This window comes from Eleutherodactylus coqui, chromosome 2 (assembly GCF_035609145.1).
Source record: "Eleutherodactylus coqui strain aEleCoq1 chromosome 2, aEleCoq1.hap1, whole genome shotgun sequence".
Taxonomy (NCBI): domain Eukaryota; kingdom Metazoa; phylum Chordata; class Amphibia; order Anura; family Eleutherodactylidae; genus Eleutherodactylus; species Eleutherodactylus coqui.
In genome coordinates this window covers 118,384,613-118,408,480 of record NC_089838.1, presented here as the reverse complement: position 1 = coordinate 118,408,480, position 23,868 = coordinate 118,384,613, and the positions used below count along the sequence as shown (strand labels likewise).

The 23,868-nt window shown below is 42.9% G+C and overlaps 1 protein-coding gene across 1 annotated transcript in view; it reads right to left on the bottom strand.

Moving 5' to 3' along the window:
• Positions 1-23,868, bottom strand: part of WASHC4 (WASH complex subunit 4) — a 66,223-nt gene that overhangs the window by 27,415 nt on the left and 14,940 nt on the right. The window contains exons 4-12 of the mRNA XM_066591450.1: positions 16,962-17,027; positions 15,921-15,966; positions 14,738-14,805; positions 9,452-9,534; positions 9,248-9,290; positions 9,025-9,128; positions 6,371-6,491; positions 6,086-6,209; positions 2,339-2,466 (exon numbers count right to left, since the gene is read on the bottom strand). Of these exons, the coding sequence (XP_066447547.1) occupies positions 2,339-2,466; positions 6,086-6,209; positions 6,371-6,491; positions 9,025-9,128; positions 9,248-9,290; positions 9,452-9,534; positions 14,738-14,805; positions 15,921-15,966; positions 16,962-17,027 (783 nt within the window). The remainder of the gene's footprint in view (positions 1-2,338; positions 2,467-6,085; positions 6,210-6,370; positions 6,492-9,024; positions 9,129-9,247; positions 9,291-9,451; positions 9,535-14,737; positions 14,806-15,920; positions 15,967-16,961; positions 17,028-23,868) is intronic.

The following is a 23,868-nucleotide window of genomic DNA, read 5'->3' as shown; positions in this document are numbered from 1 at the left end:
TCACTTTCCTTCTTTGCTCCTCTTCCTCCTCCCCAGTCAGTTGGACTTTTTCTTCTCTCCCTCTTCTCATCCTCCCTTTTTTTTCCCCTGCGATTTTGTTTGCATTTTTCCTTTCTTTATGCCACATGGCTCCACTAGACTTCTGCTCAATGTACAGAGCTTCAGTGTCCCACAAACATAGATGTCACACATTCTTACAGGGGAGACACTTCTGGTCCGGGCACATTCCCACCATTCAAGATAATTATTATACTGCATAGTTCCACAGCATGAATCCTTCAACGAAATCCAGAAGAGACGCGATTGCTCTTCATACTCTGATCCCACATGAGGTACTGGACACTCTTGTCAACCCAGAAGGCAGATATGTTTTCTTAAGCTATGAATCTAAAATACCTTACTCTTGCAAATTGGCAACTTCCCAATCAGGGTCAGGTGAAGACAGGTAGAATGATGTTGGCCTGCTAAGAAGACTTTGCAGAGGGTATTATCGTGGATGGGTGCAACTTCAACTTTTCCCTTGATCTGACTGTAGACTGCTCCATCCCTAGGGGTACCCTACCCTCCTCGCAGGTAAAACTGTTCCTTCAGACCATGTGTTGACTTCAACTAGTAGAAATCTAGTGTGTGTTACACTCCAGAGATAGGGACTACTCTAAGGGCCCTTTTACACACAACGATGATTGCTCAAAATTCTCTCAAAGGCTATCTTTTGAGCGATAATCATTGCTTGTAAATGTGTGCCCATCGTGCACTTACCGTGTACTTTTCATCCATCGCCGAGTTCAGCTCAGCTTAAAATCAGTTGTCCCTGAAAAGAGGGACCGCACGCTGAGTTCTAATGCAGTGCTAACATTCTTTCAGCTGCTGTCCTGCTGGAGAACAATAGTGACGTATTTCGAGAACAGACCACCCGCTGTTCTCTAAATACATGCAAATGAAGCTAGTTAGCTACTAATGTGCCGATTAGCCCATTAGTACCTAATGCAAAATGATCGCTCAAATTGGTCAGTTTTTGACGAATTTTGAGCTATCATCTGTGTGTGTAAATGGACCTTTACTTTTTGCCTGTCCAGCACGGTTATAGCTGTATTGACATTTTGCTATTGAGCCACTATGCACTACTATGGCATCCCTCAGATACCACTGATAACCCCTCATGGTGTGAGCATGTGCCAGTTTTCATCTCCCTGGAAATACCCGATGCTCCAGTTAGATCCTGGACTTGGTGCCTTGTTTTACTAGCTTGCGGTTAATATTGAAAAGGTGCTAGATCGCATGTACTGGATTTTTTTTCCAGGGCTCCCTTTAAACAGATTTGTCTAGGCCCTGAGTTTCTGGGAAAGATCGTGGCCTTGTATAGTGAGCCTTTGCTCTCCTACTGTAATGTTCAGTCCCAGTTGTAACTGGTATTATGTACTACAGAAGACTTTTGCTCCTCTATAAACTGCTCGCTTGCTGTTGTAATTTGGTGCCCTTGTCGCAACCTTGACCTTCAGTAGCTGGAATGCCTTCTGGCTGTTTGTTCTGGCACCTGTATTTGCTTAGGTTTTCTGTTTCATACTTTAGTTCAACAGATTAAAAAGTATAGGCTGGATTTAACTATAAACTATTTATTTTTGTGGAACACCCCTTTAAAATTCAGTAATAGAGCTGCGTTTAATAAATCTTAGGCAATTTTTTGATCAGCCTCTGAATAAGGCCAGTCTCTCACTAACAGATTTGAATTGCATATTCTGCGATCGCCATCTGCGCATATAATACGCGGTAATACACGGGCATTGAAATGAATTGATTTTTGCCGCTTCTGTGGAACACTTCCAGGTTGGAATTGCGGATTCCACAAGCAGAAGAAAAATCGGAGCATGCTCTATCATACCGCGGATTCCACACGTATGAGAGTTTTCCACTGCGGATATCTGCATGCCGAATCCGACCCATTCGTGCGAGCCTGGCCTTAATTTACTTTATCTAAGTTCCTGCAGTAGCCTATCCCACACTGACCATAGATATATGCGGTAATCTAACTAGACTGCATTAAAATACAAAGTGTTGGTAAGAACATTCAAGAAATTTGAACTCCAGCAGCAGCATAATCACTGCGTTACTTTCTGAATTGAAATTTTTATAGTACAAAACTAAGCAATTCCAGGTTTTTTTAGTTTTGTGTAACCAAAGGTCTACTATGTATGTCCACTTCCCAACACCATCCAAGACGCAAAATAATAGTGGTCCAACGCAGAGAATTACGCCGCAGCTGATGGTGCTACCAGCTCAGCACAGTTTGTGGTCAAGAGGCACCAACCTAAATAATATGAAAGAATGATATGGTTTGTACCTTCTTACACACATCTAGAAGAGATTTATAAAATTTCTTGTCCACTGTTCGAAAGATATGGAAGTAAAGGACAAACAGTCCGCACAGTCCCACGTATCTGTCCCGCTGATCAATTTCAGAGGCTTCTCCTAGAGATTCAAGAACAGACATCAGTCAGTGTTCACACAAGAAGCCAGCAAACTACATTGCTGAAAAAAAAACGAAGGAAACACTTAAAAATCTCACACTGGATCTTTACGATCTCCATTATTTCCTGACCCCTTCATGTGTCATACTGTATGTTTTCAGTATGAGGCCTGCTTTTATCGGTGAGAAGAACGGGGCACCAATTATGGATCTGCCAACTCTGGTGTTCTCTGCATGGTGCTGCGCCATGTAGGTCAAGTGCCTCTACAGAACATTAGACCCTCATGAATTCGATTTCTGACAGTTTGGTCAAAAACATACAGATAAGTAGCCCCCCGGAAGTTAGTTTGTAGGGTTCTGGCAGTGCTCCTCCTGTTACGTCTCACACAAAGGAGCAGATAATGGACCAGATGCTGGATTGATGCCCTTCTTTAGGTCTGTCCAGCTCTCCATATGTAAGGGCCGTGTCCTGGTATCTGCTCCATGTTATTCAGCCTGTGCTGAGAGACACAGCAAACCTTCTTGCGACAGTATGTATAAGTGTGTAATACTGCAGGAGCAGGACTACCTGTACAACCTGATTGGGCTGCAGGTATTGCCTCATGCTACTAATAGTCACAAGGACACTAGCAAAACTAGAAGAATCAGTCAGGAAGGATAAGGAGAGAGGAATCGTCCGTGACCACCACCTACAAAACCATTCCCTTTATTGGACTGTCTTGCGGTTACCTCTCCAGACCACCAGTTGTCACTTTCATTTGCACCAAAGCAGGTGAAACTTTTTTTCACCGACAAGAACTTTACTACCGTGTTTCCCCAAAAGTAAGACAGTGTCTTACTTTCTTTTTATCCCCAAAAGCCCCACTATGTCTTACTTTCGGGGTATGTCTTATATTGGCGCGGTGACGTATGGAGAGGGGGGCGGCACGGAAGTGGGCAGGAGGCGGCGCTCATTTGGATCAAAAATGGAGCATGAAAAAATACTCACACGCTCCGGTTCTTCTCTTCGCCGCGGCGCCATCTTCTCTCAGTTGCGGCCGGATCATTTTGCTTCGGCCCGGCGCATGCGCGGGGCACGTCACCGACGTCATCATGCACATCCGCCGAGCCGAAGAAAGAAGATCCGGCCGCGACGAGAGAAGATGACGCCGCAGCGAAGGAAGTATCCGGAGCGTGTGAGAGGTAAGTTAATTCTGATTTAATTAATTTCCCCGTGGACATGAGGCCAAAGGCGGCAGACGCGGTGACGTATGGAGGGGGGGCGGCGCGGAAGTGGGCAGGAGGTGGCGCGCAGCTAGATGAGAGGGAGGCGGCAATACCCCCGTGTTTCCCCGAAAGTAAGACATATGTCTTACTTTCGGGGTACGGCTTACATTGGCCGACCCCCCTGAAACCCCCGATACGTCTTACAATCGGGGGTGTCTTACTATCGGGGAAACACGGTAATACTAAAATTTTAAACCTTTATTTATATATATTTCTAAAAAAAAAAGAGCCGTATGCATATACGCACAAATAATTCCTTAAAAAGGATTTCTTACTACTTATATGTCCGTGTTATGCTGGGACAATGTAATAATGGCTATTATCCTTGTTCATATATATAGCCAAATTCTTTAATACCCACATAACAGGGAGTGTAACCATAGATCTGATCTAACACACCCTGGTACGTTAGTAAAACCTTTCACTGTTAATTTTACCCTCTTATCACATTGAACCAGTGAAGAAAAATTGTTTGGTATAATGTAGGTGATTTTCATTCATGTGTTACAGTTTATTAGAAAGCCTATTTGATGCGTGTTTCTTTAGAAAAAAACTTTTCGGCTTTTCCACAAATATGGAGCTTTATTCAATTACTTCAATCTCAAAATCCATAGCGTGGCTGTAGCTCTCTTCTATGCCCCGTAAATGTGGGCTTCTTGACTCCTCTGCCCCATAAATGTGGGCTTGCTAGGCGATACTTGCTAAGCAATCTTTGCCCCATAAATGTGGGCTATTACTTTACATGCCCCATAAATATGGGCTTTTGATTATGAGGACAGACTGACGCTCAGCCTGAGGTGCTTGTATGCATTGTAACTGCAACAAGCAGACACTTACGAGCTGTCTATCATTATCAGCATAGACAGTATAAGCACAGCTGACTGAGTATCGTTGTGGAGGAGAAAGTGCTCAGTCTTTGAAACTTGCAGATGGTTTTCTATCATATACCTGCGAGTTAATTTAGGCTGATATACTGAACTTTGCTCTGTCTCTACCAGTACAGGCTATTAAGTTCCAGTACCGGAATCTATTCCAGCAAAGCAGATTTAAAGAGGAGGAGAAAGTGTTCAGTCTTAGAAGCTTGCAGATGGTTTCTATCATACACCTGCGAATTAATCTAGGCTGATACACTGAACTTTGCTCTGTTTCTACCAATACGGGCTAGTGAGTTCTGGTAATGGAACCTATTTGAACTAAGTAGATTACAACGTGTGTGAATTGGAGCATATTATTCACAATTAAGAGATAACGCAAGGGCATTAATAAGCCTAAACGCTATAAAAGAAATTTTTCCATCCTGATGAAATGATGCATAAATTTGAGCATCATAGAAACGCGTTGATGGATTAATGGATTTAGATGGATTTTGAGATTGAAGTAATTGAATAAAGCTCCATATTTGTGGAAAAGCCGAAAAGTTTTTTTCTAAAGAAACACGCATCAAATAGGCTCTCTAATAAACTGTAACACATGAATGAAAATCACCTACATTATACCAAACAATTTTTCTTCACTGGTTCAATGTGATAAGAGGGTAAAATTGACAGTGAAAGGTTTTACTAACGTACCAGGGTGTGTTAGATCAGATCTATGGTTACACTCCCTGTTATGTGGGTATTAAAGAATTTGGCTATATATATGAACAAGGATAATAGCCATTATTACTTTGTCCCAGCATAACACGGACATATAAGTAGTAAGAAATCCTTTTTAAGGAATTATTTGTGCGTATATGCATACGGCTCTTTTTTTAGAAATATATATAAATAAAGGTTTAAAATTTTAGTATTAGTAAAGTTCTTGTCGGTGAAAAAATTGTCAAGGTTTATAAGAACTGATAGGCCACTGTGACTCCTAAAGCAGGTGAAACTAATTCACAATCACTACTGATTGGCTTTTGAGCGATAATCATTGGATGTAAATGTGCCCATATTTCACTTTTCTGCCGAATGATGATTTTCAGTTCAGCATGAAATCCATCGTTCGGCAGAAGAGCTGATAAGATGGACCGCACGCTGTGTTCTGACCGGGGAGAGCTGATTACATTATCTCAGCTGTCAACCTCACCGGCAGAACAAAGGGGATTTATTCAGAGAACAGTGGATGGTCTGTTCCCTCAATACAGCTCCCAGCGGCTCACACGCTACTCAAGAGTACTAATAGGCATTAGTACCAAGTAGTCGTTTATGCAAAATGATCACTCAAAAGCCATCTTTTGAGTAATCATCTTTGTGTGTAAAAGGGCCTTAACTGGACAGATTGATATCTCTGAAGTTTAAGTGACTTGGGGTTGTACTATGACATGTTCCATTCTTTTTCCAGCAGTGTATATTACAAGGTACAACACAAACATACCAAGTTTAACTTCTACGTTAGAAAATATTGTGCGAATATTATGTGCAAACTCTTCTGCAAAAGTCCCATTCTTCGAGACAGATACACCGCCATTGGTAGAGTCAAACTGCTGTTCCACACATCCCTGTAAAGCAGGAGATGGAAATATTGTTACTATACGGCAAGGAAACTAACAATTCACAAAACATCCAACTGATCTACGGGAAGAAATCTAAAAGCATACTTCACCACAGTAACATAAGAATGTACGCATCATAAGACTCCATGCTTTCTTATTTACAGTACCTGGAAGAGCATGCCATCAAGTAACTGGCTTTCTAGTTTTAAAAGCAGCTTTTCAAAAGGTTTCAGTTTATCTTCTTGAATGCCAAATTTCCCCGGGTTGTGATGTACCGACTTTAATAACCTTCGGGAAAAAGTGATGCATTTTGGTAAAAAGAGTTGAACCAAGAGAATCAAAACTAACATTTTATGTACAGAAATGTAAAGAAAAAAGTTGCTGAGCTGCTGCTAAACTTTTAAGAGACCTAAAAGCAGTTGATATTCTGCTTTGTAATATTCATAGAGCAAGAAACTATAAGAAAAGTAACAACAGACCACTAAGACATATACAGTGTAGAAACATTACAAGAACAAGCCAGTCAGAGCGCTCTACAAGCCTTTACTGTGTCGGATGAGCCAACCATTTCAAGAAATACTAGAGTTCACATCAATAAGGCTGAGCTGTAATATTTGAGACAGCCCATAGAGAAGAGTGGCGCTTCTTTACGGAAAAGCTAGTGCATTGGTTGATACTATTTTACAACCATTTTAATTTCTGAATCATCCACCTTATGGCAGGAACTATATACACATGGCTTGTGTCCCCCAAGTACGCAAGAAAAGAGTGTTGATAGACATCAAGTTAGGCACTGGCTCTAAATTTCTAGAATTATTTACTACATGGCTCTTGGGATTTGTCCAACCTTGACATACGCCAAAAATCAGATAGCTAGGCATGCACAAGTATAGCAAGATACTGCACTTTATGCAGAATGTCTACTATACACCAATGAGCGATAACATTAAAACCACTGAACGGTGAAGTGAATAACAATTATCTTATAAAAATGGCACCTGTCAAGGACTGGTATATATTGGGTAACAAGCAAACAGTCCATTGTTAATGTTAACATGTTGAAAGCAGGGGGGAAAAACTGGCAAGAATAAGGATTTGAGCAACTTTGACAAGGGCCAAATTGTGATTGGTAGACAACTGGGGTAAGAGCAACTCCAAAATGGCAGACATTGTGGGATGTTCTTGGCATGCAATAGTTCGTACCTACCAAAAGTGGTCTAAAGAAGGACAACCGATAAGAGGGCCATGGGAACCCGAGGGTCACTGATGAGCTTGGGAAGGAAAGACTAGCCCTCCAGGTCTGATCCCATAGAGGAAACACTGTAGCACAAATTGCTGGAAACCGTAATGCTGGCTATGATAGAAGGGGGTCAGAATACACAGTGCAGCTTGCCACATATGGGGCTGCGTGGCTGCAGAATGGTCAGAGTGCTAACACTCACCCCTGTGCCCCACCAAAAGTGCCTACAATGAGCACATCAACTTCTGAACTGGACCATGGAGCAACAGAAGAAGTTGACCTTGTCTGAGGAATCATTTATTTTAAATCATGTGGACACCCGGGTGCCTGTATCGTTTACCTGCGAAATAGATGGCACCAGAATGGATTATGGGGAGAAGCAAGCCAGTTGAGGCAGCATGATGCTCTGGGTAAAGTTCTGCTGGGAAACCTTGGGTCCTGGCATTTATATGAAAGTTACTTTGACTCATACCATCTACGTAAACTTTGTGGTAAAGCCGGTACTTCCCTTCATGACAATATATTACCCAAGGGTAGTACCCTCTTTCAGAAGGATAATGCATCCTGCCACACTGCAAAAGTGGTTTAAAAATGGTCTGAGGAACTCAAGAGTTCAAAGTGGCGATCTGGACTCCAAACGCCCAAGAAATCAATCTGATCCAGGACCAATAGAACGTGGTGGAAAAACAACTCCCCATTCATGGAGTCCCCACCTCGTAACTTATAGGATATAAAATATGTGCGGATCTGCTACTGACCATTTAGTGCCAGATACCACAGGATACCTTCAGAAGGCCTATTGAGTCAATGCCTTGATAGATCAGAGATCTTTTAATGACTTGAAGTAGACCTACACAGTATTAAGCAGGTGGTTTCAAATTTATGGCTGATCAGTATGCGTCTACTTAGTCAGAAGATAAACAGCTTAGGCTCGACGTACATTGCTTCTGAGCCATTTGTCAGAAATACAGATTGGGACGAGTTTCTAACATATACCTCAGATGTATGCCACTGTTTAAAACATATTTGCGGCACAGTATACTTTTGTTGTGGCCCTCTGTATAGCAAAGTGTAGTCTACAGTAGAATGTGATTGTTCTCAGTAAGAGAAACCAAGTAATCTTGTAGATATGATAGCTTTCAATGGCTAACAAACATACATGATGTTATAGTGAGATTTCAAACCTACGCAAGGTTCTTTAAGCCTGAAGAAGAACCCTGCGTAGGCTCGAAAGCGCACTATAACATCATGTATTTTTGTTAGCCATTAAAAGGTATCATATCTACAAGATTACTTGGTTTCTCTTGCTGGGAACAATCACATTTTGCCCTACTGGCTAACACAGTACCAAACCCCTATTTTTCATCTACAGTCGAAAAACAGGTATATGGATACATACTATCACCATAGAAGCCAAAAGGAGACGGGGGTTGGCTTCCATCAGATAAATGAAGCCCTATAGATACTTTTATTGTATAAATGTGGAGCCTTTTCCCTTGTAAAAAATGCAAGGCCCTGATGCAGTGTGCACAAGGCCTTAGAGAAGAGATTTGCTCTGGGACATCTCCCGACTTGCCCTACCTTTTATACATCGTCCAGTGATCCTTCAGCGTGGCATGGTTCTCAATGATTTCATCCAAAGTTAACAGAACAGTCAGCAGCTCCCCCAAGTGCTCATACATGGTCTGGAGGAAGGGAATGCAGACAATGTGGTGAAGGGCTTTAAAATTATAGCTATAGTCATTAACATATGAAAAACCAGAAATACATTATTAAACCTCCATCATACAGACAAGCATCTCACCAGGAAATGAACTCCAGAAGTCTCGATGATCTTGGATTCGTTCCTGTAATAGAAGTAAATTAGAAGTCATTAGTCTGTATATATTTTAAAAAGTAAAACCCTCAGCAAAGTACAATACATCAAAAGATCAATGCAGATGTTAGATCTGCGGCATAAACTGTGAAAAGGGAGAGTTCTGCAGGTAGAAACAGATGAGAATTTTACCTATTGCTAGTATACAAGGCTGCCAACTGATGTACGACATTCATCACCACCTCGTAGCACCTTGTAACAAAACAGGACAGCTCCTGGAAGAAAACATGAGCCGTGTGCATGAAGGAGAAGTGCAGACAACACATTCATCACAATGACGATATATGGGATCTTGTACAGCAGGACCTGATAGGTGCCAAACACTCAAATATTCTGGGTAACGGGATGGTCAGAGAAAAAGCTAGAGAACCTCCATGATGATTCCAAATGAGGCAACATGAAATCTACTACTATCAAGAAGGAGAAGAGTGAACTGCAAAAGTAAGATCTGCAGCAAATGTTGTGGATTTTGGTGCAGATCCGCTGCAGATTCCACCTTTCCAACTGAGGGGGTGAAATCCGTACCCAGTTTATTACATATGAACATACCCATGGACAGTGGGCTGGAACCACATCAAAATGCAGTTTTCCATGTAATTCTTTTTTAATGCTTGTATGAGTCCAATGGCTCCTTGATGACGTAAGGTTTTCAGACTGCAGCCAACCTCTGCCGTCCAGTAAGTAGGCTGCTGCAGCCACGAACTCTGTGATCTATGCTGAGCTCTTATTGGCTGCAGCAGCCTATTTATTGGACATCACAGCCTATAAACATTAGGTTATGAGGAGACCCAGATCTGCCTTTAATGAAATGTTACTGTATATGAAATATACTGAAGTAAATGGAACAACCGCATATGATACATATTTAATACACTAAATACTTACCATCTATGATGTGATGGACGGACACTGCCTTGTATTTTATTACCCATTGTTACAGTATATGGGAAGCTATGGCCACAGAGCCTACTGACATAATAGTCAAGCAGGTCAGTACATATAATTGGATTCTCCAGACCAGGACAGCACATTGTAAGGACACTTCAAGTTTAAGGCACTACATGACACACAATGTCCTGAGCATTCTCTTTCATAATTTTCAGTGACTCATAAGTAAGTATCTGCCCCCACAAGAAGCTAAAAATAGGAAACTAATTAGAGTACCATTCTTACTGAGTTGTATTTCATGGCAGATCATATTCAATAACCTCAAACTAAGCTATGCCTGTCTGAAGGGGACGCAATCCACGAGAAATTAACATTTCACTCACAACGAATAAATGTTCCGTCCAAGACCTAACAATGTTTTTTTTGTGGTTAACGGCTCTACTATAAACCCCTTTAAAATCACTGCAAACATTTTTAGGACATGTCATTCTGAATGATTGTGAAGATCCAACTGCAGAGACCACTGCAAACCCCATAAATCCTAGTTGCCGCTTATAGGGGCGGAGTGGCGGCATATGCCATCTGATCAACCAGGAAACCACAGTTATAAGATCAGCAGTTTAACCCTTAGTGATGTCAAAAGGGACTCGTCACACACCGTCTGCATTGTAAAACACGTTTAAAAATACAATGCGGTTTACTATTCAAAATATGAATTTTTGGGTGCAAATTATACTAAAATCTATCTTAAATGCTTTGTGCCATATTTACTATGTGTTTTTAGACACTTTGAACTGTTTTTTCTTTTACTTGTTCGAAGAAAGAATGGCCAAAATTGTGCTAAATTGCACCAACATTTTGGCATGATTTTTGGCGTAACCTGAGCCAATAGGTAGTCTAAACGTAGACTAGGCAGTCTTACAATTCAACAGATTTATCATTCAGCAGGCCCACTATGATAAATTTGGCGCAATTTAACCCTTTCCAATCCACTGTCTGATGTCTTCAGACATTCTGATTGAAAGCTGTACAGCTCCGATGTCAGAAGACGTCCGGCAGGGTTTTCTTATTGCAGATTACTGGCCGCTCTGTTGTCAGGGGTCTCTCCAGTATGTCCCATACCGCAGTACTGGCTCTAGCCAGCAGATGGCGGAATATAGTGGCAGAAAGAGAAAAACCCCTAGAAAACCCTGAATCCAAAATTGGCAGTAGACAATATGTTAGAAACCCCCCCCCCCCCCCCCCCCCCCGTGCTCCAGTAACCGGATGAGTAGAGTGAGAAGGCAGAAGGAACTTACTTAGCAGGGGTGTCAGTGCAAATGACACCCCTGAAAATCCAGGTCAGCTCGTAGAAATAAGTCTTGTCCAAGTTATGACATTATAAAAGGTTGAAACATCAGCCTTTATCAAGCATACATAATGGTAAAACATGGTTACATTTATAGTGCACACTACCTGAATGAGTAAAAGCAGCATCAGATGGTTACCACCCCTAACGGGTCGTGTGTGGTCACATGGCTCGGGGGGGGAGGGGGAGAGGAGGGTGAAAGGAAATAATGACAAAAAGAGGGATAACTAATAGTAGAAAAAATCCCCTGGTGAACAACAGGGAAACCGCTATGTGGAATGGGCTTTATGAGGAGCGGGGGAGACATTACAGAGGAAAGTTAGGTGTCACATGACCGCTCGCATACTGAAGGGGCGGGTATTGGGCCAGAGGATGACATGGCAGGGGCACATGACTTGTCATGTGCTCCGTAGGTCCTATGCATACATAAGTGTATTATGCCTCCTGTGTCTGGACGTGGTAACGTCAGGGCTTCAATGCGTGGTTACGTAGAAGCCGAAGGGATGTTTAGCGCCGTCAGCTGGTTGGCTTTGACAGCGCAATATGCATATAGAGGATCTAAAAGTGGATTTGGTGAGTAACACATAGTAATAGATTAAGAATAAATTGAATTAAATAATGCATATATTGAACAGAAAATACTAATAGATAAGAGGTGTATTGTTATAAAAAGCATGTTCAAGGAACTCGAGAGGGGGAGGTGGGAGGTGGGCTGTGCTGCAAAAATTTTGATAAATGACAAAAATGCTTGTAATAAAATATATATATAGATATAATAGGGCTATATAACATTAAGGACTAATAAAACAGCAAATACTTATAGATGTAAGTAATAAAAATGTATAAGATTATATATAGATATAGTTTAAAAATTAAATATAAAACATATATGATAATAAAAGCTACGACACATTGGACCATAAATCCATTCAAATAAGTATGGCTAAAAATATTACTGCATAAAATACTGATAATAATGGAGCATACAAATAATATACATCATAATGGTAGCATGAACATAATGGTTAAATATAACTGAAGTATTATACCAAACTTATATAGATAATGAGGTGATTGGTTGTTATTAGATTTGTTCTCAGGTTTTTTTTACTCCTAGATTTTTTAAAGAACCTCATTTAGGCCATGGGGATGTAACGTATTGAAATGATATATATAGAACATCTCCTTGGCTTTTAGTCTGGAGAATTCACTCTTGGGGATTTGCTCAATAGGGGTGACTTTTAATAGAGAAGAATCAGAATTGTGATGTAAAAAGAAATGCTTCGATAAACTATGTTTGTGAAAATTTTTGTTGATATTGTGTCGATGGTGGTTGATGCGTGTGCGTAGTGAGCTGATTGTCCGGCCAATGTATTTGTTCGGGCATGGGTACTCAATCAAATAAATCAGGTGCTCAGAGGCACAGTTAAGGTATTGTTTTATTTCAAAGGGGTTGTTCGGTTGCCCCATCTCCACATGTTTTCTCCTGTGGCAGATGTTCATGCAGCATTTACATCCTGAAGTTCCACATTTGTAGGCCCCTTTTAAGGTGGAAAAGAGTGTAGGATTAGTATTTACATTTCTATTTTTATGCTTGTTTTTAGGACGTGATGGAGCTAAAATGTTGCCCAGTGTTTTATTCCGTTTAAAAATTAGGTTGGGGTTAGTGGCTAAGGTATCCATAATGAAAGGGTCACTTTTTAAAATCTTCCAATGTTTTTTAAGAATATCTCTAAGGTCTTTTTCCTTGGAGTTATACCTTGTTATAAAACAAAGATCGGGAGGATTAGTCGAATGTATAGGTGTCCCCTCTTTGGTCAAGAGGGATCGTTCTTCCAATTTAGCCCTATTAAGGGAATGGTCTAGGAGAGTTCTGGGGTATTTTTTCTCCTCAAATCTTTTGTATAAAATTTTGGATTGTTCATCAAATGTCTCCATACTTGAACAATTTCTACGTATCCTCTTAAATTGGCTAAATGGTATGTTCGTCTTCCACTGTTTTGCGTGGCAACTCCTAAAGTCCAGGAAACTATTTGCATCCACTTGTTTAAAATGGGTCTTCGTATGTAGATTTCCTTCTTTGATATATATATCAAGGTCCAAAAAGGTGATTTCCGTCGGGCTAAAAGTCCCAGTGAATTCTAAGCCACAACTATTCGTATTTAATGTGTGTAAAAATTGTTTAGCTTCTTCGATGATGCCATTCCAGACGATAAAGATATCATCTATGAAGCGTTTGTAAAGAACCATTCGAGGGTCTTTGATCTGCTGCTCAAAGGCCCCCATGAAAAGATTTGCGTAACAGGGCGCACATTTCGTGCCCATGGCGGTCCCTTTTATTTGCAGAAAAAAGTGGTTATTGTATTTGAAATAGTTGTTCTGAAGAATGAATTCTAAACTGTCTAATATGAATTGTTTTTGTTTGGGTAGTAATAAAGTGTCATTTTTTAGAAATGATGCGATGGCTTGGACACCTAAAGAATGTGGGATACTGGAATACAGGGAGCAGACATCTAAAGTTATCAGGGTATAGGTGGTCTTCCATGTAAAATTTATTAGTAGTTGTAATAGGTGAGAGGTGTCCTTTAAATATGCCAGTAGCTGGACCACAAATCTTTGCAGTTGTCGATCGACATACTCCGAGAGATTGCTGGTAAGGGAGCCTATGCCCACGATAATCGGGTTAATACTGTCTAGTCTAAGTTTGCATTGATTGTAGCCTTTAGAATTGTATTAGTAAATAAACTCCCATGTGTTTAACATCATTTTTTTTCATGTTGTGATTTTTGGTGGTATTTTAGTATTATCTTAGTTGTGCGTTTTCCTTGGCATACTAGAGGTTCTACAAAGAAGACGATAGAGAAAAATGTCATACCTGCAGAATGCTGTGTTTTAACACTACCAGCACTGACTCCAAAACAAGTTTTCAATACTTCTCTATAGACATAAAAATGTGAATGGATGTTGCATTTCTTTTCCCCCCAAAAAATCCACCCAAGTAAATGCCACAATTGGGAAACCAGCAGTCAGTGGCCAAGATTATTCTTATGTAGGCCAGAGCCAAACGCTCACATGAAAAACATACTAAGGGTGTAGACAAGGCATTACATGCAGAAGAACAGAGCCACTATCTAACCAGTGATAAGAAGAATATCAGCCTCTCTCTTTGGAGGAAACTTTACCTGCAGGAATGAGACAAACCTTCCCATTTGTATCTGGGAATCTCCCTCCACAATACTGGATTCCGGGGCTGTAAAGGAATCACAAGACACAGCAATTTAAAATTCTCAGGAAATTGTACTTTTCTCTTCTGCCTCGTCATAAGTAAATCAAGGGAACTATGTTAGAACATAACCTTTTCAAAATAAGGATTTTGATTACAAAAAGAAGTTTGTTATGTTATAAAAGTGTTTTTAACCCCTTAAGGACCAGAGTGTTTTGGTCTTAAAAGGCCAGACAATCTTCAGTAATTTTTAGAAATTATTTTTGCATCTTTTTTTCGTGGCATATGGGTCAATTACCCAAAAACTTTTTGCACAGAATTTTTTGCCTTCCTTAAATTTTTTAGTTTTCTACCATAACTGAAGCATCAATGGGAGACTCCGTTACAGGAGAAAGCATCTCCCTGTAGTGACAATAGCAGACCCAGAACAGCCCTGGCGGTGATTAATATCCAGCAGCTCTGCCTTGCCAGGGGGCACCTGGTGTTCACCTGGACCAATAGAGGAAACCGCACCAGCGCTTCCTCTATTCTCTACATAGCGCTCATTTTGCAGATTGCAAAAGAGGAGGCAGAATCGATTAAAAAAAAAAACACTTGTCATCTATTGTCTGGGTGCTCAACGGTCAGCCGAGCACCCACCCTGTGCCTGCTAGAATGCAGGAGCTTTAATATCGTACCATATTTTTACTATGGGCAGGATTAAACCCCAGGACCAACCACTATATATTTATGTCGCTTAGTCCGAAACTGGTTTAAGCCAGCCATAAAGAGTGGAAAACCTAAAATCTAAGTTTCTAAGCGTCTCTCTCCAAGGCACTGCTAAATGTACAATCTGTAGTGATCTCTTAACCTTAGGGAAAAAAAGGCACAATTGGACCATGAACATTGATGCTAAATGCTTAGCTTTATGAAATGATGGGCAGCAGACCCTTCTGATTCTTCGCAGATACTGTATTGTGGTATAGCTTCCTCATTCTTGGGAGGTAGGGGGTACCAAGCTTGTCGACCCCCTTGCCCTGATGAACATAATGGCTGGCATACCTTATATCTAGAGGCATCTCACTGATGTTTAAGAGTATACAACTCCTGTCCTAACATTAAACCCAGTTAAAAAAAAAAAAACTTCCATAAGGATGGCTTACCTCCCTCCCCGTAGAATAAAAGTCCATTGTAGAATTTAGTTTCTGCCTATTACACAAGGAAATCAAAAAAAGAAGAATTACACAAAGAACCATAAGCTGTAACACAAAAATACAGAGAATTATCATAATAAGGCTGAATGCACACGGGTGGATTTGGATTGCGGAATCCAGTGTGGGCGTCCGCCTCTGGATTCCGTAGCAAATACCGCTCATAGCATGCTATGGTGAAAGTGATTTTTCATGTACACGAGCGAAAACCAATTACGGTTTTGGCTCGCGGCTTAAAATCGCAGCATGACCAATTTTCTTCCGGTGTACACACAGACGGCTTCCATTGTATTCAATGGAAGCCGTCCGACCTGATGTAGTATTGGTTGGTTAGCCATCTGAACCAGTATGACAATGTCAGACTATAGACCAGTGGTGCTTGAAGTGTGAGGCACCCTCCAGTTACTGGTGGGATAGCTTAACCTGGTGCGCCCAACTGCTGGAGCGATATAACTGATTCCTTCTGTACTCATTTTATTTCATACAAGAGATCAATGAAAACTCAATTTAGCAATATTTGTAACTTTGGTGTGCGCTTCAAATGTGTGTATCACCATGTTCTAGTTGCTGAGGCCCCAGTAGAAAGTTCCAGAAGTCTTAATATACATTTCAGGCAAATCTATTAAGTTACCGTAAATATATAAGTATTGCGTGCGACTTGGAGCTACCATAGTTATGCGCTTAGCAGCTGACCCTATAGTCTACGGATGATGCGAGAACCAGCAATACACAATTGCACTTCCCGATACATTCTTATGATCTACGGTTATAGACTTGCCACTTTACTACACGCAGTCTGTACAGCGAGGGTCAATAAATTACTTTTTTCGCTGCTTCATCTTTAATAATAAGTTTGAACTTTCCGTTACACCCCTGTCTGAGGAAGATCAAGTTACCGCAGCCTGAATGTAAAACAGCAAAAAGTTTTTCGGCAGAACACAAATCATGTGACCAATGCAAACAAGAATACATGATAGCAGGAGAATAACTTACCTCATACTTTAGCTTCTTAATCTCACAGCACAAGGCAGCATACACGGTTATAACTTTATTTAAAACCTAAAAGAAAAAAATACGCAAAATATAACAAGACATAGAAATTAAAAAGTTAAACACTGGAATACAAATGAATCTACAGTATATATAAGAATTTGCTTTAAACCCTCCACACAAAATGATGTACACGTACACCTTCTGGCACTCAGGGGCGTATGGAATAGGCCAGAGAGCTGAACCCACTGTATACCTGGCAGCTACGTTGAACAGCTGATGGCTGTGGCACCTAACCTGGTAAACGGGAGGGGGATGAGACAGCCCTGGGGCATTCTGGGGCCCAGCAAAGGCTCCCAGGGCTACCATGGAATAAAGTAAGGCTTACTTTAAGAATATAATATACTGCAATATATAAAGTATTGCAGAATATTGTATAAACAATCTAACTATTCCAAAAGTTCAAGTCCCCGATGGGGACTAAAGAAAGATAAAAGTGTAAAAAATAAGTTCAATGCATTTTAATATTTTTAATCTACTAAAATATTAACATTCAAAAACCCTCCCCCCGCTCCCCCCCCCCCCCCCCCAAAAATAAACATTTGGCATTGTCGTGTTCGCAAAAGTTTGAACTATTAAGATATTACATTATTGTAACCAATTGTCTTCACTGAACCTAACATACTATGTAATGGGTGGCGCTAAAAAAAAATAAAATAAAATTGACACAAAAGATCAGAATTGTGTTCGGTACATTGCTTCTAAAATAAAAATGTAATAATCGATCAAATGTCGCATGCATCTCATCAATGGAAAAATTAATCTATGGGGCTCAGGGTATTTTTCAAAAGTAGTAATGCCTTAAAAAAAAAAGAACAAAAAAAACCAACACTATGTAAAAATTTGCACTCGCACCGACCCGCAGAGAAATGTGTAAGAGTCATTTTTACTGCACCAAGATTGACTTAAAAATCTATAGAAAGCACAGCTATATCAACATCAGGGAGAACCATAGAGAAATACTGAGCAGTGGAGATGTGAACAGTAAATAACTTCTCATTAGCTCTATCAGCACATCTGCTTCTCTCCTTCTCCACGCTCTCCTCTCTATAGGCTTTAATAGGCTGCATGAGCATCACGCTTTCGCTTCCTGTTCTTGTTTTCTCTGTTACTAGAGAAAGGCATCACTTGACAACAGCCAATTGACAGTAAATTAGAAAAAAGGGAGACCCCTTATGGCCAGCACTGGCATTTTTCAACACAAAAATGTCATTTTTGATAACGTGATTTGCACTTTTGACATTTATCATGTTGGCTATCACATAAGTACAAGTTGTTTAAATGTTACGCTTGAAATGTTCACAAACTTTTTAAATGGCCATACAAGCTTTGAAAATTGAGGGCCTATCTTTAACCCCTTAGTGACGAAGCCTGTTTGCGCCTTAGTGACGGAGCCAAATTTTGGAAATCTGACATGCGTCGTTCAACGTAGCATAACTCCGTAAAGGCTTTACATATCCAAGTGATTCTGACATTGTTTTTTCGCCACATGCTGTACTTCATTTAGGTTGTAAAAAGAGACCGATATAATTTGTGTATATTTATTAAAAGTACCAATATTGGAAAAATTTTGAACAAAATTGTCATTTTTCACATTTTCAACCGTAATATCTCAAATATGTCCAAACATACTGTACAAATTTTTGATAAGATATATATTTCCATCTGTTTACTTTATTCTGAATGCACACTTGAAAAACTTTTTTTTTTTTTTTAACCATTTAGAGGATGTACAAATTTAACATTACTTTTCAGCATTTTGAGGAGCACTTTGTTTTCCTGCACCAAGCCAAGTTTGCAAAGGCTCATAAGTGTCAGAATAATAGATACCCCCACAAATAACCCCATTTTAAAAACTACACCCCTTAATGTATTCACTGAGGGGGGTCATGAGTATTTTGACCCCACCAGTTTTTTTCAGGAATTAATTCAATTTAGAGGAGAAAAAAAATAAAATTTCATATTTTTGCAAATATGTCATTTTAAAGACATTTTTTTCCTAGCATTTACACCCCAAAATGGATACCCCCGTTTCTCCCGTGTTTAGAAACATACCCATTGTGGCCCTAATCTTATGTCTGGATGCACAACGGGACCCAAAATGAAAGGAGCAGTCGGTGTCTTTCAGAACATAAATTTTGCTTGAAGGCGTTTTAGGCCCCATAGCACTTTTGTAGAGCTCTTGAGCGGCCAAAACCAAAGAGAACCCCCACAAGTGACCCCATTTTGAAAACTAGACCCCTTAACGAATTTATCTAGGGGTGTACTGCCCATTGTGACACCACAGTTTTTGAATGAATTCAAGCCAAGCAAAAGGAAAAAAATTGTGATTTTCTTTTTTTTGTCAATTCTGTCATTTTAAAAACAGCTTTTTTTGTACAGCACACACATGAATGAAGACTTGCATCCCAAAATGGATACCCCTGTTTGTCCCGTGTTCAGAGACATACCCATTGTGGCCCTAATCTTATGTCTGGATGCACAACGGGGCCCAAAACGAAAACAGTAGTCAGTGGTTTTCAGAACATAAATTTTCCATGAAGGCGTTTTAGGCCCCCTAGCACATCTGTAGAGCTCTTGAGCGGCCAAAACCAAAGAGAACCCCCACAAGTGACCCCATTTTGAAAACCAGACCCCCTAACGAATTTATCTAGGGGTGTACTGTGTATTTTTACACTACAATTTTTGAATAAATCTAAGCAAAGCAGTAGGAAAAAAAATTACAATTTTCATTTTTTTGGCAGTTGTATCAATTTAAAAACAGTTTTTTTTGTACAGCACACATAGGAATGAAGACTTTCACCCCAAAATTGATACCCCTGTTTGTCCCGTGTTCAGAACCATACCCTTTGTGGCCCTAATCTACTTAAAGGACACATGGCTAGGCCCATAATGGAAGGAGCACCCGTTGGATTTCAGGGTACAACGGAATAAATTTCAGGCCCCATTGCCCACTTATAGAGCCATTGAGCGTCCAAAACGATAAAGAACCCCCACAAATGACCCCATTTTAAAAACTAGACCCCTTAACGAATTCATCTAGGGGTGTATTGTGTATTTTGACCCCACAGTATTTGAATAAATCTAAGCAAAGCAGAAGGAAAAAATTACGATTTTCATTTTTTTGTCAATTTTAAAACAGTTTTTTTGTACAGTGTACATAGGAATGAAGATGTTCACCCCAAAATGGATCCCCCCGTTTGTCCCGTGTTCAAAAACATACCCATTGTGACCCTAATCTACTTACAGGAAACATGGCAAGGCCTATAATGGAGGGAACACCCGTTGGATTGCAGGGCACAACTGAATAAATTCCAGGCCCCATTGCCCACTTGTACAGAATAAAAATTGACACCTTAAAAAAATCCCCCCCCCCCCCTCCACCATTTTCGGCATTCCCCAAATCTTAGATAAAAGTAATAATGTGAACTGTGTAATATTTCCAAAGACAGGGGTAATTACAGAGGCTGGTTGGAATGGGCCCATGGGGCAATAAAACCGGGTATCCTCCCTCCTCCCATGCTTTTTGGGGGTCATTTCTTGACCTCAGCGGCGGGTATGGGGTGTAAAAAGTAGCATTTCGTAAGTCTTCGTAAGCTTGATGAGGTGCGGCGGTCTCACACAGAAGACGCTCAACAAGCTGCTCCTGGAACTGCATGAAGGCAAGTGTTCCCGGGGCTTCTTGTAAAATACGTATTACAGGTAGCGGTCTGAATAACGCCGGGCTCACACGGCCGTAGGTGGAATCCGCTTGTGGAGGCCCGCAGCGGATCCCATCTATGAGCCCGGCTGTGACCCTGCGTACGGCCGCGTAATGTACTGCGCATAACTGCCTACTCACACAGGCGGTCATTCGCAGTACACTTTTTTTTTGTTATTTGTATTTCCCGCACCGTCGCTTAGCGATGACACAGGTACCCGCAGCCCGTATACAAGGTAGTTGTAGAGCAATCGCGGTGCTCGATCGAGTAATTACTCGAAACAAGTAGGTTCGCTCATCTCTAGAGATGAACCTTTACCTTTTTTTACCTTTTACATGATCGCCATTATCCATTGGATAACCGCGAACACGTGATCAGGAACCGCTCACCGCGGCTCTCCGTGAAATCTCCAGGCTCTCTGCTAAGTTTTGTAGCCAGGAGCAGGGAGATTTTAAATTACCACAGCTTTTGCGCATACGCCTGCCATATTGGCGAGGGGCACGTGCGCAGAAGCTGGGGTAAGGTCCGCGGATAAATCCGCGAGCCTTAGGTACGTCATTTCATCCTCCCTCACGGATATGATCCGTGGGGGGAGATGAAACGCAAGTTTTTTTAACTTTTTAAAACTTTTTTTTTTACTTTCTGCAGTTTTTTTTTACTTTACATGATCACTGTCATCCATTGGATGACAGTGATCATGTCCCTGGTGACATCCCTCTGCTCCTGGCTACACGTGGCAGCCAGGAGCAGAGGAATTTTGAATTGTCAATCATCGGGCGCACATGCGCAAATGGGGATTTCGGGTCTCGGGACATCGCAGAGGACCGGGGGTGAGTATTTTCACCTCCCCTCATGGATCCGATCCATGAGGGGAGGTGAAACTTAACTTTTTTTTTTTTACTTTTCCAACTTTTTCGCGATCGCCGCTATCCAATAGCGGCGATCGCGGGCCCGGGGACTGCTCACAGCGGTCCCCGGCAACACCTCCTGGTTCCCAGCTACCTTCAGGAGCCGGGAGCCAGGAGATTTTTAATTTGCCGGGGGCTCCCGGGCTTCTGCGCATGCGCGTGACGTCATCGTCTGGCGCGCATGCGCAGAAGGCCGCCGACAGGTTCGGGAGGACCAGATCTCCGGGGGACACCGCCGACAAGCCGGGTGAGTATTTTCAGCTGCCCTGATGGATCCGATCTATCAGGGCAGCTGAATATCTACATTTTTTCACAGTTTTATTTACTATTTTGCAATCGGCGCTATCCATTGGATAGCGCCAATCGCAATACCGGGGCGGACTGCTCGCATCCTGGGATGACAGCTCCATGCTGTCGGCTACCTGCGGGCACCGGCAGCATGGAGCTGTCACGTCCTCAGGCAAGTGGGCATTAATCCAAAGAGGATGCATAAAACTACGTCCTCTAGGATTAAAGCCCACTTTCTGAGGACGTAGTTTCCCGATGGGGCCGTCGTTAAGGGGTTAAGATAAGCCATCAACATCTGATCAGTGGAAGTCAAACGGTTCTATTGTATCTTGTCACTACCACAATAATGGGTGGAGACCTAGACTTAGAGCTAAGGGTCAAGGGCACGCCCCCAAAGGTCCTTACTGGCTGCCTGCAGGAAGGTCCTAGCAACGTGGGGATGTAGTTATGACTGGAATGAAGGGTTAGGGTTAGTTTTAGGCTTACATTATTAGCTGTACGGCTGCAGTAACATCGAAGTATTCACAGCAAATAATGTAAGCCTTACACAGAAACTAACCCTAACCGTAACCCTCCATCCCAGCAATAAATCATTGGCCACTCTGGGAGCGGAGGTGGGACACTGCTGCCGAAACGAGAGTGACAGTGGAATGGCCGTTAAGGGGAGCGGAGGTGGGAGACTGCCACCGGGAAGACTCACAGAGGGGCCGGTAAGGAGAGCGGAGGTGGGAGACTGCCGCCGGGAAGACTCACAGAGCGGCCGGTAAGGAGAGCGGAGGTGGGAGACTGCCGCCGGGAAGACTCACAGAGGGGCCGGTAAGGAGAGCGGAGGTGGGAGACTGCCGCCGGGGAGAATCACAGAGGGGCCGGTAAGGAGAGCGGAGGTGGGAGACTGCCGCCGGGGAGAATCACAGAGGGGCCGGTAAGGAGAGCGGAGGTGGGAGACTGCCGCCGGGGAGAATCACAGTGGGGCCGGTAAGGGGAGCGGAGGTGGGAGACTGCCGCCGGGGAGAATCACAGAGGGGCCGGTAAGGAGAGCGGAGGTGGGAGACTGCCGCCGGGGAGAATCACAGAGGGGCCGGTAAGGAGAGCGGAGGTGGGAGACTGCCGCCGGGGAGAATCACAGTGGGGCCGGTAAGGGGAGCGGAGGTGGGAGACTGCCGCCGGGGAGAATCACAGTGGGGCCGGTAAGGGGAGCGGAGGTGGGAGACTGCCGCCGGGGAGAATCACAGTGGGGCCGGTAAGGGGAGCGGAGGTGGGAGACTGCCGCCGGGGAGAATCACAGTGGGGCCGGTAAGGGGAGCGGAGGTGGGAGACTGCCGCCGGGGAGAATCACAGTGGGGCCGGTAAGGGGAGCGGAGGTGGGAGACTGCCGCCGGGGAGAATCACAGTGGGGCCGGTAAGGGGAGCGGAGGTGGGAGACTGCCGCCGGGGAGAATCACAGTGGGGCCGGTAAGGGGAGCGGAGGTGGGAGACTGCCGCCGGGGAGAATCACAGTGGGGCCGGTAAGGGGAGCGGAGGTGGGAGACTGCCGCCGGGGAGAATCACAGTGGGGCCGGTAAGGGGAGCGGAGGTGGGAGACTGCCGCCGGGGAGAATCACAGTGGGGCCGGTAAGGGGAGCGGAGGTGGGAGACTGCCGCCGGGGAGAATCACAGTGGGGCCGGTAAGGGGAGCGGAGGTGGGAGACTGCCGCCGGGGAGAATCACAGTGGGGCCGGTAAGGGGAGCGGAGGTGGGAGACTGCCGCCGGGGAGAATCACAGTGGGGCCGGTAAGGGGAGCGGAGGTGGGAGACTGCCGCCGGGGAGAATCACAGTGGGGCCGGTAAGGGGAGCGGAGGTGGGAGACTGCCGCCGGGGAGAATCACAGTGGGGCCGGTAAGGGGAGCGGAGGTGGGAGACTGCCGCCGGGGAGAATCACAGTGGGGCCGGTAAGGGGAGCGGAGGTGGGAGAC